The following is a 17,512-nucleotide window of genomic DNA, read 5'->3' as shown; positions in this document are numbered from 1 at the left end:
CTAGAGAATCTGGAAGATGGGTGCCTCCTTTTTCCCTAGAGTCAAAGCTACCTTTGGGGAGGTAAGATTGTCCTGTTGCCTCTAATGCGTCTTAACCAGACAACCTCCAGTCAGTTCTTAGAAATTCACAACTTAACTATTTATGACAAACATTAATTTGGAGATCTGTTCTTCTGGGTTGATCTTTTTTCCATTTGCTTTGTTTTAGTTGCCATTAAGGTTCAATGATGCCTTGGTACTTAGACAGCTTCGGTACACTGGGATGCTGGAGACAGTTCGAATTCGCCAGTCAGGCTACAGCTGCAAATACTCTTTCCAGGTTATGCTTTAGTGATATTTAAATATATGTGTACATCAAGTAAATTATTCCTATGTCTTTTTTTTTTTTTTTAAATTTGGGGCTCACTTGTTTGTTTCTCTTTATTCTTCCTTTCCATTCCATCTTTTGTATGCAGAATTAAAGAGGGATAGAGAATACTCATTTCCATTGAGTGGCAGCAATCTCATACAGCTTGTGTTGTAATAGAATCCACTACTTGTCTATTCTCATTTAATCTGAACTGTTTGCTAATATAAATTTACTGATAACATAGCAGTTCTTCACAGTGATTATTCTAATAATTGAAATACTTCAGTTCAAGCTATCTAGTTCAAAAGAAGAATCCTCCTTGGTTTTCCCTAAAGTTTAATCAGCAGAATTTTCTTTCGTTGGAGGCTGCCAGCAAAGCTCATAGCTATTTTTATCTACATATCTACTGCTGCTGTGGGTTTAGAAATTGTTTTGAAACTTTTTAGCAGCTGAGCAGGTCTTTACTGTTGAGGGAAAGCTTCATTCTCAGTCATACCCTGAAATAGCGCCACTTTTGCTTCTTTTTTTGCTAAAAAAATTCAGATTGTGATGAAGTAACTTTTTCTTTGGTCTTTAATACAGCTTTCTCAAAGGGAGAATTAGTTTCTGCTCTTCTTTCATTCTCCTTTGATAACAAAATTTGTAGAAATCACTTATCTCTCTTTTTACTAATTAGCCTTTTATAATATTTTAGATTAACAGGTAATTTCTTGTTTTCATCCTGTTTAAGGAGAAAAGGATTAGTAAAAGGACAATTAACTAGTTTAGAATCTTTTTTACGTTTAATTCTCTTGTGATTTTATAATGGTTTCTTTTCATTTTTCAGGATTTTGTGAGTCATTTCCACGTGCTTCTTTCCCGAAATATTATTCCATCCAAATTTAACATTCAGGATTTCTTCAGGAAAATAAATCTTAATCCAGATAATTATCAAGTTGGAAAATCCATGGTAAATATATATAATCCCTGTCAAAATTGAGTGCATTTTTTACTTTAAGTAATAATGGCAGTCTTTGCCTAGGAGAATGTTTATAAGAATGATAGTGTAACAGATATCATAAGGGCATTGATTAGGCCAAGATTTTTACTTAATAATATAGTCAGTATTAGTAAAAAGAGTTTACAGCCAATGCTCTAGTTCTGCCTATAATTTTAACTGCCTAAAAATCATCTTTCCCTTATATTCTAACATAATTTTTTTACTCAATTTCCCCAAAATAACCTTATTCAGATTCCCCTACTATCTTTAATTCATCAACTACTCTTTTTCTCTGTCACCTTTCTTCTAGTTTCTTAGGCTAGAAACCATAATCATATTTGGCTTATCTTCACTTTAATCATTTTACAAAGTTCTGTTTCTCTTTTTTTTCCTTATAAATGATTCTTACATCTCTCCCTTTTTCTCTTTTCCTACTCTTTACATTTTAGTTCTGTTTCTTAGCTCTCACACATTTCTCTTAAAGTAAATAGATCCATCATTTGATGTCATTCTGTTTGTCATTCCATTAAACTCGCTCTACCCATAGTATCAAAATCATCTCTCTCTCTTTTTTTTGCTTTTTAGGGCTGCACTTGCAGCATATGGAAGTTCCCAGGCCAAGGGTTGAATCAGAGTTGTAGCTGCTAGCCACAGCCAGAGCAACACTGGAGCCGAGCCATGTCTGTGACCTACACTGCAGATGGTGGCAACACTGGATCCTTAACCTACTGAGTGAGACTAGGGATCGAACCCACATCCTTACAGGGTACTAGTCAGATTATTAACCCACTGAACCACAATGGGAACTCCGAAAATCATCATCTTAATATATATAATTTTTAGATTGGTTTCCTGCACAGTAACAATCCCCTGATAACCTCCTCATTAAATGTAAACATCTTTCTTATTTTCAAGGACCTTCATTTTGTGACTTCACACTATTAATTGTTCTGTTGTCCTCAGTATGTGTCTTTATTCTCATTTCTAACTCCTTGTTTTGCTTAGCTAGGTGTCCTCTGTCTCTTGCCTTTGTTAGCCTACTGTTTTCCTCTTTGGGCATCTACTATCTATCTGTACTTTTAAAAAATGTTTTTTTATTTTTGACCAAAATGGGAGGTGATAGATATGTTAATTAGTATGATTGGAGTAATCATTTCACAATGTTTATACATACATCAAGGAGTTCTGTGGCGGTGCAGCAGGTTAAGGATCCTGCATTATCACTGCTGTGGCACAGGTCACTGCTGTGACTAGAGTTCAATCACTGGCCTGGAAACTTCTGCATGCAGCCAAAAATTAAAATTAAAATTAAAAAATATATACATACATCAAAATATCACATTCTATGCCTTAAATATATGTAATTTTAAATATCTACCTGCTCTTAGGAGTTCCCGTCATGGCTCAGTGGTTAATGTATCTGACTAGAAACCATGAGGTTGCAGGTTCAATCCCTGGCCTTGCTCAGTGGGTTAAGGATCTGGCGTTGCCGTGAGCTGTGGGGTAGGTCGCAGACTCAGCTCGGATCCCACGTTGCTGTGGCTCTGGCGTAGGCCCGTGGCTACAGCTCCAATTCGACCCCTAGCCTGGGAACCTCCATATGCTGCAGGAGCAGCCCAAGAAATGGCAAAAAGACAAAAAAAAAAACAAACAAAAAACTACCTGCTCTTAATGTTGAAGTGCAAATCCTGTTTTCAAAGAGACTATGTTTATTATCTTTGTATCCCCTGTATCCCTAAAGATTTAAAATAGAATGAAGTAAATAAATAAACTGCTTAATAGCTTTGGACAGCAAGAGGTCTTTGATGCATACTGGGTTTCAAAAGGACTATTATTATTGGTTTATTCATGTTATGATCATCAACTTTAAAATCTATAATTGTCATCTTTTTTCCCTCCCACTCAAACATCCTTGAAAAATATGACCTATTACTGCTACTACATTGGCTCATATTTCCATTTCCCCTTCTCTATTCTAATGTCTCCTTTCCAATTTGAGAATCACTACTTAGGGTTTTTGTTTTATTTGTTTGTTTTATTTTTGTTTTTTGGCTTCACCTGCAGCATATGAAAGTTCCCAGGATAGGGATCAAACCCATGTCACAGCAGTGACCCTGAGCCACAGCAGTGACAATGCTGGATCCTTAACCTGCTGAGCCACCAGCAAACTCCTGAGAGTGACTACCTTGGATAAATTGATAGAAATATTTATTAGTACTGCATGTACATATCTGCCTCAGTATCTGTTCTCTAAAAAGCTTACCACAGGAATGATGATGTATGAACTAAATTTCTCATTTCTTCTTTAGCTATATTCCTCATCTTTTTTCCTTCTGGTAGGTATTCCTAAAGGAGCAGGAACGACAGCACCTACAAGATCTGCTTCACCAAGAGGTGCTCCGCAGAATCATATTGTTGCAGCGATGGTTCAGGGTCTTGCTGTGTAGGCAGCATTTCCTCCATCTGAGGCAGGCATCCATTATCATCCAGGTGGGAAGCAAAGGATTCTTTGCATGAGATTGGCTAGTTTATTTAGCCTGTGTTTTAGTAACTAGAACTAATTTTTTTTTTGAGAATCAAATTGGAAATTACCTTTATTATAATAGAAAAATACTTAATTATTTAGAAATCCCCATATTATTGATTGTCATACTTTTTTTTTTTTTTTTTGCGTTTTAGGACCGTACTCTAAGCATATGGAAGTCCCCAAGCTAGGAGTTAAATTGGAGCTATAGCCACCAGCCTATGCCACAGCCACAGCAAGGCGGGATCCGAGCTAAGTCTGTATATTGTCATGCTTTAAAGAAAAATGAAAGCCTTGAACTTGCAAATTTTATTAAAGTAGAACTTTTTTACCATGAAATATTTACATAGGAATGTAAACGCCTTCAGTGATGAGAATGTGTCATACTCATTTTTGAGATGTTCACAGCATCAAACAGATTACCTGGCATAAAATAATAGACTATTATTGAATATCAGTGGAGTTGAATTTAAATTAAATTGAATTTATAGTTATAATGTCTTGTGAGGTATGACTGGGGCAAAGTATTTATATGCCTTAAATTTTTGTTGACACAGTTATTTTTAGTTTTCTGAGTGATATTTGAGAATTATATGTACATATTTGTTGTTTTGTACTCATTTTGGATGAAAAGTACCACATTTTACATTTGTCTTTTATTTTCTTCCTCACTGATTTATATAATGACTGTTCTCCACAGGACCTTTTTTGTTTGTACAAGAAAATCTTTAATATCTTAGTCTTTGAAATGTATACACATCGACCTTAAACTCATTAGTACTGGCAAATTGTAGGTGAGAATATACTTTGTTAAAATTAATTCGTAAAGTATGAAAGTATCAAAGTATTTTAAATTATTTTAAGTTGTATAATTAACTTCATTGAGGTTATATTATCTAAAATAGTTGTTTTAGCCAAACATATCTGGAAAAGCAAATTTATTTTTATTTTAGTCATTCACAATTTAGCTATTAAGCCACTTAACCTCCAGCTACGACATAAGAAATTTCTTCTTTCTTTTTTCTGTGAAAATGTGTTAAAAGATATAACTGTAGTTTTTACTATTTTGTCTTCCTCACAGCGATTCTGGAGGAATTACCTAAATCAGAAGCAAGTTAGAGATAAAGCTGTGCAGAAGGATGCTTTAGTTATGGTTAGTGCAGCCACTTGTATTCAAGCATTCTGGCGAGCTCACTTAGAAAGGCAGCGGTACCTGGAGCTCCGGACTGCAGCCATCATCATCCAGCAGAGATGGAGGGAACACTATAGGCGGAGGCACATGGCTGCTGTCTGCATACAGGCAAGATGGAAAGGCTACAGGGAGAGAAAGAGGTATCAGGAACAAAGGGACAAAATTATCCTTTTGCAATCAATATGTCGAGGATTCACAGCAAGACAAAGGTAATCTTTGTTGCTATAATGATTACTCCTCTCCTCTCAAGTACTTTGCTTATATGTCTGCTCTAACATTTGCCTAATTTGAATTAGAATTTGTTATGTTCAATTTGTCTTCTCCACTAGACTGTGATACTCCCAGAAATTTTAAGCTGCATAGTACAGTCTGTAATAGAAGCTAATTTTTTTTTTTTTTTTTGCTCTTTAGGACTGCACCTGTGGCACATGGAAGTTTCCGGGCTAGGAGTTAAATCGAAGCTGCAGCTGCCGGCCTACACCATAGCCACAGCAACCTCAGGTCTGTGCCTTGTCTGTGCCTTACACCATAGCTCACGACAGTGCCAGATCATTAACCCACTGGACAGAGTCAGGGATTGAACCCATATCCTCATGGATACTAGTCGGGTTCATTACCACTGAGCTACAGTGGGAACTCCTAGAAGCTAAATGTTTACTGAATTAAACTGGATTGTAAAATCTACATGGTCTATGGTTATAATTTCTAAGAGTTAATTTCACATTAGTTTGAATCTTTAAAAATTAGCAATATTCAACTGTTTTTAACCTTCAGAAGATTTAATTTCATTTTTAAAGTTTACCTTAAGATAAATAAATATATTGGAGTTTCTGTCATGGCTCAGTGGTTAATGAATCTGACTAGGAACCATGAAGTTGTGGTTTCAATCCCTGGCCTTGCTCAGTGGGTTAAGGATCCAGCGTTGCGTGGTGTAGGTCACAGACGCGGCTCAGATCTGGTGCTGCTGTGGCTCTGGTGTAGGGCAGCAGCAACAGCTCCAATTAGACCCCTAGCCAGGGAACCTCCATATGTTGCGGGAGCGGCCCTAGAAAAGGCAAAAAGACAAAATACATACATACATACATACATACATAAAATAAAAATAACTGTCTTTAAAAAAAAAAAGATAAGTATATTATTCAAATGAGAGCTTTGCTTCCAAGTTGATTTATGCTTTGACTAGAATTCCCAGTTAGGAATAATACAGTTAAAATATCATCTGACTCATAGAAATAGAATTATGTAATGTGCATCCAAATTAGTTTAAGAAATATGTATTATAAAAATAAAATTTTGAGACTTTCCACTTTTTAAAAAATTCTCAGTAAATGAATTCTATCCAGTGGTAACAAAGAGATATCTCTAACCTATTTTTTCTCTGTTTTTATATAGACTTAAAGCTTTTAAAGAAAAAAGACTAAGAGAAACAAAACTAGAACTTGAATTGGCAAATATCAAGCCTTATGGAACCCTGGGAATTCAGGGTTCAGACCCTTCAGAATGGGAGGACCGTTCCTTTGACAACAGAGTAAAAGCCATAGAAGAATGTAAATCTGTGATAGAGAGTAATCGAAATAGCCATGAAAGTTCAATGGACTGCTTGAATGAATCCCCAAACAAGCGACAGGAGAGGGCTAGAAGTCAAAGTGGTGTGGACTTGCAGGAAGATGTGATTGTAAGAGAAAGACCAAAGTCTTTGGAAGACCTCCACCAGAAAAAAGTAGGTAGGGCCAAAAGAGAAAGTCGGAGAATGAGAGAACTAGAGCAAGCTATATTTAGTTTAGAACTGCTGAAAGTCCGTTCTCTTGGTGGTGTGTCTCCTTCAGAGGAACGTAGGTGGTCTACAGAACTGATGCCTGAGGGCCTTCAGTCTCTACAAGGTACACCTGACAGTGAAAGCTCTCAAGGAAGCTTAGAACTTCTGAGCTGTGAGGAAAGCCAAAAGAGCAAACTGGAGCCCGTGATTCTAGATGAAGGAGACTTGCTGTTTCTATCACCTAAGATACCTAGCAGTTCACATTTTGATTCACAGGACAATGCCCTCAGTGCCTCAAGTGAGACTAACTATACACTGATTGAAAAGGGGGCACTTTCTGACTCAATCCATTTGAAGAATGGGGCTCTGAGGGAAAAACTGGCTTGCAGGTCTGAATCAATTACCTGTAAACCACAGCGGAGAGACTCCTTTATTTCAAATAGTCTGCCTACATTTTTTTATATTCCCCAACAAGACCCACTGAAAACAGGTTCCCACCTAGACACAAATATCCAGAGAAACAGACTATTAGAAAGTGAAGAAACACTTCCAGCTCTTACCTTGGGTATGAACAGGGAAGCCAGAAAGTACCACATCCCAGGAGAAAATCAAGTTGTTGCTTCTTTGAATACAGATTCTTCTAATACTGTGCTTAAGAAGTTAGAAAAGTTAAACACCGAGAAGGAAGAAAGGCAAAAACAATTGCAAAAGCAGAATGAGAAAGAGATGATGGAACAGATTCGCCAGCAAACAGATATTTTAGAAAAGGAGCGTAAAGCCTTTAAGAAAATTGAAAAGCCAAGGACTGGGGAGTCTTTTCTGGCACCATCCTTCCATCAGTCAAAGCCAAGAGTAGAGAGGCCATCTTCTCTCCTCATCCTGAATACCTCAAATAAGGACAAACCCGGTGTAGTTGGCACTCCATCAGTAGCTGTGAAAGATGCTGCTCTTGCCCCGAAAGATAGCCCCTCTGCTCACTTACCCTTGAAGGACCGACCTGTCACTCTATTTTTTGAAAAAAAAGGAGGCCCATGCCAATCTAGTACTGTCAAGGAATTATCCAAGACAGACAGAATGTCTACCCAACTGAATGTAGCCGGTAAACTCTCTAATAATCGTACTTCGAAAAGAGAACACCTTAGGCCAACTCAGCCTTATAGCCACAAATCTGATGACCCTTTTCGAGGTGGAACTACAAGGGCCATTTTCTTCACCCCAAAGGAAAATCTGAGTAGTTCCCTGTAAGTGAAGTGTCTGTTTATTTTTATGTATAAATGGGAAACTTTTTGGAAATTTTCATTAGGTTGCCTTGATCTGCCTCACTATTTGTATGGCTGCTCCTAAAAGTAGCCATTTTCACTTGGAGAACAGACCTGTGGTTGCTGAGGGGGAGGGGGAGGGAGTGGGATGGACTGGGAATTCGGGGTTAATAGATGCAGACTATTGCTTTTGGAATGGATAAGCAATGAGATCCTGCTGTATAGCACCGGGAACTATATCTAGTCACTTATGCTGGAGCATGGTAATGTGAGAAAAAAGAATGCATACATGTATGTGTGACTGGGTCAATTTACTGTGCAGTAGAAAAGTGACAGAACACTGTAAACCAGCTATAATGGAAAAAATAAAAATCATTATTAAAATAAATAAGTGGACTTAAAAAAAATTAAAAAATAAAATCAGCCATTTTCTCTGTGTAAAAAAACTCTCATTATTGACTCTACCAGCCACCTGAAGTTGGATGTAATTATACCTTTAGGAGTCTGACTCAGCACAGATTGCAGTTTTTGGTTCCTTTCCATTAAGTGAGAAAGCATTTGGGAAGGGCAGTGCGGTTCCTAGACACATAGTAGGCATTTAGCAAATGCTGATTGCCCTAGAACTGTTAGGAGTAGCAGTCTAAGCTTGTTAGAATCAGGCTTTAAAAATGTGCCTTGTCACAGCCGTTGACATATATATATATATATATATATATATATATATATATATATATATATATATATATCGTCTTCATTAAGCTCTTTGTACTTTTTTTTGGTGGTAAAAACCACATAAAATTTACCATCTTAACCATTTTTAAGTGTACAATGTAGTACTGTTAACTGTATATGCACATTGTTGTGCAAAAGATCTCTAGAACTTTTTCATTTTGCAAAACAAACCGTTACCCATTGAATGCAGCTCCTCTTTTCCTCCTACTGAAAGCCTCTGACAACTATTACGCTTTCTGTTTCTAAAAACTTGACTACTTTAGATACTTCATATAAGTGGAAGTTCTTTATACTTTTGTCTTAAATAGTGGTAATTCTGAGAAAAGCATTTCTTAAATGTTACATAAAAACGAATTTGATAAAATTTAAGATGTTTGTATTAAGTCTTCATAAAAAATGGATTTTTTCAGTTTTTGTAGGAGAATATCACTATTTAAATGACAGGCGGCCTGTACCTTAGCGCTAAAAAAAGTAAATGTCATATTAATTCTGAAAATAACCTTTTCTCTCTTATCATAGCCTGAGTTTTTAAATGTCTCAGTCTTTAAAATCGCATGCATGTTTTATAGAAACCCTTTGTAAATATGGACAAGAGATCACCAATATATTATTTTTCCATTAAGAATTTTTAAGTAGTATTGTGAAATGTAATTGGACTACATGACAGCATGAGATCCTAGTTCTGCCCATTAATCTAGAAATTGCCTGGAAGTTCAGAGATTCTTATGTAGCATATAAGCCCATCAGAGAATGTTGAAAACATATTATTTTCTGTCATTCTGATTAAGCTTACCTGATGTAAGGTGTGTGAGTGTACAGTTTCTAGATCTGTGAATCTATTTTGTAGAGGACTTGTAGATTTCAAAAGCATTAATTGCCTTTGTAAATTACTCCTTTTATTATCTTGCCAAGATAAACAGTCTTATAGGTACTTGATCTAGTTTGCTTTACTTCATTAATATGTATTTATCTTCAAAATGATTATATTTTAGATTGTGTGAAGGTGTCATTAAAATTTATACTTCTCATCTTCTCTTGTTCTATAAGTAATGTTAGAAACATTTTATAGAATCATAAATGGTAGTGTTTCTAAATTGTCTAGTCCAGTTCCTATACATTATAGATAAAGGTCACTGGTGCCCATGGTGGTGAAATGACTTGTATTTAGAGATATAGCTGAGATCACAACTTGAGTTTCTTGGTTAGAAATCAGCATATTGGGTTTCATGATTAGGAAGTAACATTAGATTAGAGTTCTTTTTATGGCATGATAGTGATAAGTACATCATGGTCTTCATCTGGTCAATAAGGGAGAATGACAAAAAAAAAATCATGAAGAAACTTGAAAATGTTGTGAATTTAAAAGTTTGGGTGGTCAGGTACTGTTAAAAGTCCTGTTAATTGTTTCTCTCTTTGAATTTCTCAACTGTGGCAAGAGAAAACCAAAAGGAAATCTTTTAGGATAACTTAGGATTGCTGGACTTGACCATACACTGATCAGAAAAGGAGATCTTGGAGTTCCCGTTGTGGCGCAGTGGTTAATGAATCTGACTAGGAACCGTGAGGTGGCGGGTTCGATCCCTGCCCTTGCTCAGTGGGTTAAGGATCCGGTGTTGCTGTGAGCTGTGGGGTAGGTCGCAGATGCTGCTTGGATCCTGCGTTGCTGTGGCTGTGGTGTAGGCTGGTGACTACAGCTCTGATTCAACCCCTAGCCTGGGAATCTCCAAATGCCGTGGGAGCGGCCCAAGAAATGGCAAAAAGACAAAAAAGAAAAAGAAAGAAAAGGAGATCTTGGAGGAGTTCCCCTTGCAGTTCAATAGAAACTAATCTGACTAGTATCTATGAGGACGCAGGTTCAATCCCTGGCCTCACTAAATGGGTTAAGAATCTGGCGTTGCTGTGAGCTGTGGTGTAGGTTGCAGATGCGGCTGGGATCTGATGCAGCTGTGGCTACAGCTCCCATTTGACCTCTAGCCTGGGAACCTCCATGTGCTGTGAGTATAGCCCTAAAACAAAGAAGATCTCTGAGAAGCTCTTAGCTAAGATTGACATCATTTAGGTTTGTTTAGGGATTATTGCATAGGGCAAAGGACAAGATAACCTAGGCCTTCATTTATAAAAATTAAATGGAAGATTTTGAGTTGGAAAGGCAGTTAGTCTACTGAATGATACTCTAAGTTAGTGTCGCTACTTTAAACCTAGCACTATGCTAGAAGTAAAATATGATTTTTAGTTACTTTATACTCCTGCCAACAAGAAACTAGCATTGTGTTCTTGATAAATTTTAAGACTCATAGTACTGAGTTAATAGAGATAATTGGGGCTGTGAAAGTACAGGTTCTGATCAGATTTTCATCAGACACAGACATCCATTTCTACAGAGAACTTAACAATAAAGCATCATATCTTGTGATTAATCAAGCAAAGCTAAATTTTTACAGGCTGACACTATACCATTTGTATGGTTTGGGGGGCATACTTTTTTTTTTTAATGATTTTTATTTTTTCCATTATAGCTGTTTTACTGTGTTCTGTCACTTTTCTACTGTACAGCAAAGTGACCCAGTCCCACATACATACACATATTCTTTTTCTCACATTATCCTCCATCATGCCCCATCATAAGTGACTAGATACAGTTCCCATTGCTACACAGCAGGATCTCATTGCTCATCCATTCCAAAGGCAGTAGTGTGTATCTGTTAGCCCCGGATTCCCAGTCCATCCCATTCTCTCCTGTCCCTGGGCAACCACAAGTCTATTCTCCAAGTCCATGAGTTTCTTTTCTCTGGACAGTTTCATTTATGCCGTATATTAGATTCCAGATATAAGTGATATCATATATTTGTCTTAGGGCATACTTCTTTTAGCTTGACAACAATTTATTATACTGTTAGTGTTGATTTTATTCTGTACAATCTCAGATTTCAAAACTAAGACAACAGGCGAAGGCTACAGAGAGATTTCTGAGGAAATTTGCTTATCAATAGGAACCATCTCAGTATAAAACAAAGTAATGCGGTCCTCATCACTGGGTGTCTACTTACAGATATTTTATAGTGATTAGTCCCCTTTTAGGAGTGATTCTAAAGATTTGAGGATTTGGTATTTTCCTTTTCTTATCATCAAATCAATTTATTTGATCTGACTTATTAGACTATATTTCATGCTATATTTTAAGACTGCTTCCATGAGATAGCTGCTGGGAATTGAAATTTAATCCTGTTGTTTTATCCTAAGTGTCACCAAGGAAGCCTTAAACAGTGGAAATCCTCAACTACGTAAACAAGATGAACCAGCTTGGAAACCTGTGAAGTTAGCTGGGCCGGGCCAAGGAGAGGTAAGTATTGTTTTATTTATCTTCTGTGCAAAACAGATGCACATTATTTTGGAAATTATTATTCTTGTAGGTAGAACACCTCATCTACTCATTTGTTCCCAAGGGTTTTCAGAGAAAGAGGCCATGAGTTAAGTTTTATACTTAGGGAGGAGTACTTCAGGCAGGGAATGGTGCCTAAAAACCCAGATTATGATTACATAAAAGAAGTTGCATTTATGCAAGTGACTTTGGTGACTTAATTATGGCAATGAAAGATGACTTCCTTGGCTGTGGAGAAGAAGAGTATAGATTTAGCTTCCGTTCTTATCCTTTGTCCAGAGTAATGTATATGGATAGCTTTTGGTCATGGCTGTCACTTCTAGTGGAAAGGGCACAGGGGTGGAGGGGGTGTTTCAAGAAATTCATGAACTCTCTGATGTCTTTCACTGGCATCATCTCCAAAAAGCCAAAACAAAACATTTTTGTGTTATTTGTTTTATCATTTGGTCAAGCAGGTTGCCAGACCGGCCCATAAAAAGAAAGCTCGAATGGCGCGGACGCGCTCCGATTTCTTGACTAGAGGTACTTTTGCCGATGGGGAGGGGGATACAGAGGAAGATGATTACGATGACATTATTGAGCCCCTTCTCTCCCTTGACCAAGCTTCTCACTCTGAGCTAGGGCCTGCACCCAGCCTGGGTCAGGCCTCTCACAGTGACTCCGAAATGGTAATTTTACAGCAATATAAGAAAAACAGGCAATAAGCAAATATGATGGGAAGGGTCTTTGCTAATCTAAAGCTAACCTTCACAGCTTCTTCTTATAATGGTTTGTACGTGGGAAACCTCAGTGAACACAGCAACTAAAGCTACATCTTAATTTAATAGGACTTGGATAAAGGGCACCTTAACAGTATATGTCAAATCATAAATTAGGCAAAAAATTAGTTATTTAACTTAGCACTAATGTAGAAATTTTCTATGTTATTTATTAAAAGGTCTAGAGCAGGGAGCCTTAATTTTTTAATTTAATTTTTTTGTAAAAGGCCAAATAGTAAACATTTTAGAGTTTATGGATCATATAGTCTATTATAGCTATTTTAACTCTGCCACTGTAGAGTGAAAACAGCCATAGACAAGAACTAAACAAAAGGGCATGACTGTGTTGCAATAAAACTATTTACAAAAACAAGCAGTGGGCTGTATTTGACCTGCTGGCCATAGTTTCCTGATCCCTCCATGGTCTGGTGAATGGGTATATGTTAAATAATCCACTAACTTTAAGTGAAATAGTATTCTCTTTTCTTTTTTGTTTATGCCTTTAAGCTTTCTTCCCCTTCCCATTTTTTAATAATAGAAAATAAACATGAATTTTTTAAAATTTAATGAGCAATGCCAAAAATGTCTCCCTGGACCAACTCAGCCAACTAAAACACTGTAGATAATGTCAATTTGTATTAATCACATATTGGAGTTATGTTTGAATAACGCTTCATTAAGGAAACAATTTTATCATATCTAAACCCAAATTAGCTATAAATAGTTTGACGTTTGACTATATTTATGTCTATTGATTTAAGTATTTGATTTTGGAATTGTCTTGGAAAATACGAGTACCATGTATATTATATACTAAGACATCACCAAGGAAGTGGAGTGATATGCATTTTATGTCCATGCATATCCTTAACTAAGTTGAATCTCTCATGTTCTTTAGTTTCTGTTCATCATGGGAAAAACCTTTTTTTTTTTTTTTTTTTTTTTTTTTTTTTGCTTTTCAGGGCTGCAGCTGTGGCCTATGGAGGTTCCCAGTCTAGGGGTTGAATCGGAGCTGTAGCTGTGACCTACACCACAGCTCACAGTAACGCTGGATCCTTAACCCACTGATCAAACCTGCATCTTCATTGATGCTAGTCAGATTCATTAACCTCTAAGCCACAAAGGGAACTCTGAGAAACATTTTAGGATGGTCTTCTTTTGACCCATTAAGTATTTTATCTTTGAACTGTTTAAGCTGTTTGTACCAAAGTAGTTAATTAAAACTTTTGCTAAGTTCCAGAATACCCTCATTATCTATATCTTTCTTGTTGGCCATAGATCCAATTTTTAAATGATGATATTCTAAAAAAGAAAAAACAGAAACAAAAAAACCCAGAAAAATGCATGACCAGTTCTCTAGCTAGACAAATGAGTTATTACTCTAAGTCAAACTGTAAGAATGTGAAAGTTGCAAACAGTCTGTGTATTCATTAATATATGTAATTAGAGCCCAAAACTTCTTCTCAGTGTAGGATAAAATAACTCCATTTTGGAGCTGCTCTGTTTTTGAGTTATAAATAATGGAATATACTCTATAATATATATATTTAGTTGTTAAAGATGAAATTATGTAATGGAGCAAACTAATTTTAATGAAAACTGCTACTGTGTATGTTTAGTGTAAATAGGGAGCATACTCAAATTGTTCTCCAAAGTGTACATAGATTTTTTTTTCACTTGTGGAAGAACTTAGCATTTAAGTGCTGTTTTTTTCCTGAGCGTTTCCTTTGTTACAAACCTTAGTCCCTTTGGTGGTAGAATTCTTTCTTACTGAGAACTCTTACTGAGATGAACCAGAAAGTTGGGCCCTTTAAGGGTTCTGGCTGGTAGTCTCTGTCTGATTCTGTTCACCTGCTTGATGGTCACTGCATGCCAGTAGTTGTAGAGCACCCCTGCACAGTGCGTTAGTCTCCTCTCCAGCTTTCTCACTGTCCTTCTGTTTCATCACTAGCTCTTTTAGGAACAGGCGGTGCTATTTGTTTCTGGTGGACACTTGCATGAAGAAGCTTTGCTTTCTAGAATATGCCGATAGATACTTTTGGGGGTTGGGGGTGGGAAGGGTAGGAACAGCTTCAAAGTGTGTGTTTCTCTTTGTTTATATATGAAAACATGCCATGTTCTAATGTTATCTGATATTGTGAAAATGAAAACTAATTATTTCTAAATGGAATCTATTGAATTCTCAAAATCTAGGTATCTTCAGAATTTTTAATGGGCTTGATTTTCTGGACATGTGATTTTTTTTTTTAAACTGGATAGTTTTTGTTTGCTTTTTTTTTTTTTTTTCTGGACTAAGTGATTTAATACCTCTAACATTTGCTAAGAAGTTTGTTATTCAGTCTTAGAGGAAGCCATTAACTGACCTTTCCTGTTGTGAAATAATTGATCTAATGAGATAAAGACAGTTAGAAACAAATTACCTGGAAGGGATTTGGTGAGCCTTACCTCCTGAGCTGGTGAATTGTTAATTAGTTGTTACCTGCTGTGGAGAAGTGAAAGTGAGAGTAGTAATTTCCCTCCATACGACTTTAGTGTTTTTTTTAAACTTCTTGTTTTTAGATCTGCGTTTTGCTTAACTGTTCATTCTCACTATTCTGCTTTTCATTTAGTTTTCATACCCACTGTGTTGGTTTTCACCCAAGAATGACAACATGTTCTGCTAAGCAATTATTTTTAAGGTGGCTTTCATGTAGTGTTTTAGTCTCTAAATCTCCTGGATGGTGAGTGAGTTAATACATCATTTCTATCTCTTGTAAGATAGGTATAGGTAACGTAGTTTTTCTGTGTATAGTTTCTTCTCCTATTCACTAGACTTAAAGCAGTCATTTCTATGGGTATGACTCCCAAATAGCTCTTCAGAATTTGTCTTTATCTCCAATACTATAAAACTAAGTTTCTCATCTCCCCTCTCCCCATCCCAAACTGCTGTCACTTCTTCCATTCCTATTTCTCTTTCTTTTTCTCTGAAACACTCTCTGGTCCTTATCTGTGTTGAATTTTCCTTCTCTTTACTGTCCACTCCACAGAAAACTTCCAGGAAAAAACCCATTGATCAAGGAAGGCCAAGTTTATTGGCTTATTTTCAGTAAGGGAAAATCCATCTTAACTAGGTCTTAGTAATTTCTCAGAGAGGGGAAGACAGGAAAGGATATTTATAGGATATTAGGGTTTAGGCTAGTGATTTTGAGGTGGGTCTTGCAAATTGGAAAACTAGATGAATTGAACAAAGTTTATGACATAAAAGGTTTGGATTGGTGGCGCCAGGACAGCAGCCATGCTGTTGAATACACTTAGTATTTATATGTGTATTTTATTCTCCCCAAAAGTCAGGGACAGTTCATAGCATTGAGACTGTTGATGATTTGGGAGAATTGGCCTTTGAAACCATCTGGGATTGATACTTTTTGTGGCATAATTCTTTGCCAAGTTCCTCGATTTCTTCTAGGAAAAATAATTTTTAAGCTTTCTGTCTAATAGGGTCAATTTTGGCAACTAGCATTTTATTATGAAATTATCCATTTCATCTACATTTGCTTGCATAGAAGTCTGGAAAATAGGCTCATGATTTGAAAAAATTCTCTGTTTCAGTGGTTATTTCCTTTTTGTCATTTCTTTATAGATTTTTTTTCTTTAGTCATTTGTTTATTTTGTTAATTTTTCTATGTTAATAGGATATATTTTATTTTATCATAACTTTTTTTCATTCACTAATTTCTGCTTTTACCTTTATTAGTTATTTTCTTGTGCTTCCTTTTGGTTTACTTTCTTATTTTTCTAGCTTTTCAGGGAGGAATTTAATTCATTATTTATTTTTATTGATATAGGTTTATAAGACTACGAATTTTCCTCTGATCACATTTCAGATGTATTTCATGTATTCTAATGTTTCTTACTGTTTTTAAGAAAATCCATAATTTTTGTTTTACTCAAAACTTGTTTAATCTTTTTTAGTTTTCGGAAGAGCCTTTTTGTTTTTTAATTTTGTTAGTTTCTAGTTTTATTGTATTCTGATGAAAAAGTATTTATAATGCTTCTATTTGATCAAATTTACTAGTATTTTTTGTTATTTAGTATATTATCAGTTTTTGTGAATGTCATGTGCATTTTTTAATTGAAATATAGTTGACATACAATAATGTTAATTTTAGATATACAGCATAATGATTTGATAGTTGCAGTGATCACAAGTCTAGTAACCATCCGTCCCCATACAAAGTTAGTATATTAATGACCATATTTCTTATGCTGTATATATATCCCCATGATTTTATTTATTATATAACTGGAGATTTGTACCTCTTATTCACCTACACCTATTTTGCCCACCTTTCCTACCCCATCCGTTCTGGGAAACCACCATTTATTCTCTTAATCTCTTGAGTCTATTTTCATTTTGTTCAGTGTGTTTGTTTTGATTTTTAGATTCTACACATAAAAGAGATCATGTAGTTTTTGTCTTTCTCTGTCTGACTTATTTCATCTAGTATAATAACCTCCAGATCCATACATGCCATTGCAAATGACAAGAATTCATTCTTTTTATGGCTGAGTAATATTCCATTGTTTATGTATAACACATCTTAT

General features: G+C 36.0%; 1 protein-coding gene across 21 annotated transcripts in view; it reads left to right on the top strand.

Annotated features, from left to right (window-relative positions):
- MYO9A (myosin IXA) overlaps positions 1–17,512 on the top strand; it is a 226,744-nt gene that overhangs the window by 144,892 nt on the left and 64,340 nt on the right. For 10 of the 21 annotated variants that reach the window (XM_021100912.1, XM_021100896.1, XM_021100886.1 and 7 more), the window contains 7 exons: positions 209–319; positions 1,176–1,298; positions 3,669–3,818; positions 4,934–5,253; positions 6,437–8,041; positions 12,032–12,131; positions 12,623–12,838. In XM_021100912.1, the coding sequence (XP_020956571.1) occupies positions 209–319; positions 1,176–1,298; positions 3,669–3,818; positions 4,934–5,253; positions 6,437–8,041; positions 12,032–12,131; positions 12,623–12,838 (2,625 nt within the window). The remainder of the gene's footprint in view (positions 1–208; positions 320–1,175; positions 1,299–3,668; positions 3,819–4,933; positions 5,254–6,436; positions 8,042–12,031; positions 12,132–12,622; positions 12,839–17,512) is intronic. The other 11 variants (XM_021100965.1, XM_021100955.1, XM_021100946.1 and 8 more) reach the window with 2 other exon arrangements.

Source organism: Sus scrofa, chromosome 1 (assembly GCF_000003025.6).
Source record: "Sus scrofa isolate TJ Tabasco breed Duroc chromosome 1, Sscrofa11.1, whole genome shotgun sequence".
Lineage (NCBI taxonomy): Eukaryota > Metazoa > Chordata > Mammalia > Artiodactyla > Suidae > Sus > Sus scrofa.
The sequence above is the reverse complement of the archived record's forward strand: the minus strand, read 5'-3'. Positions and strand labels throughout refer to the sequence as shown.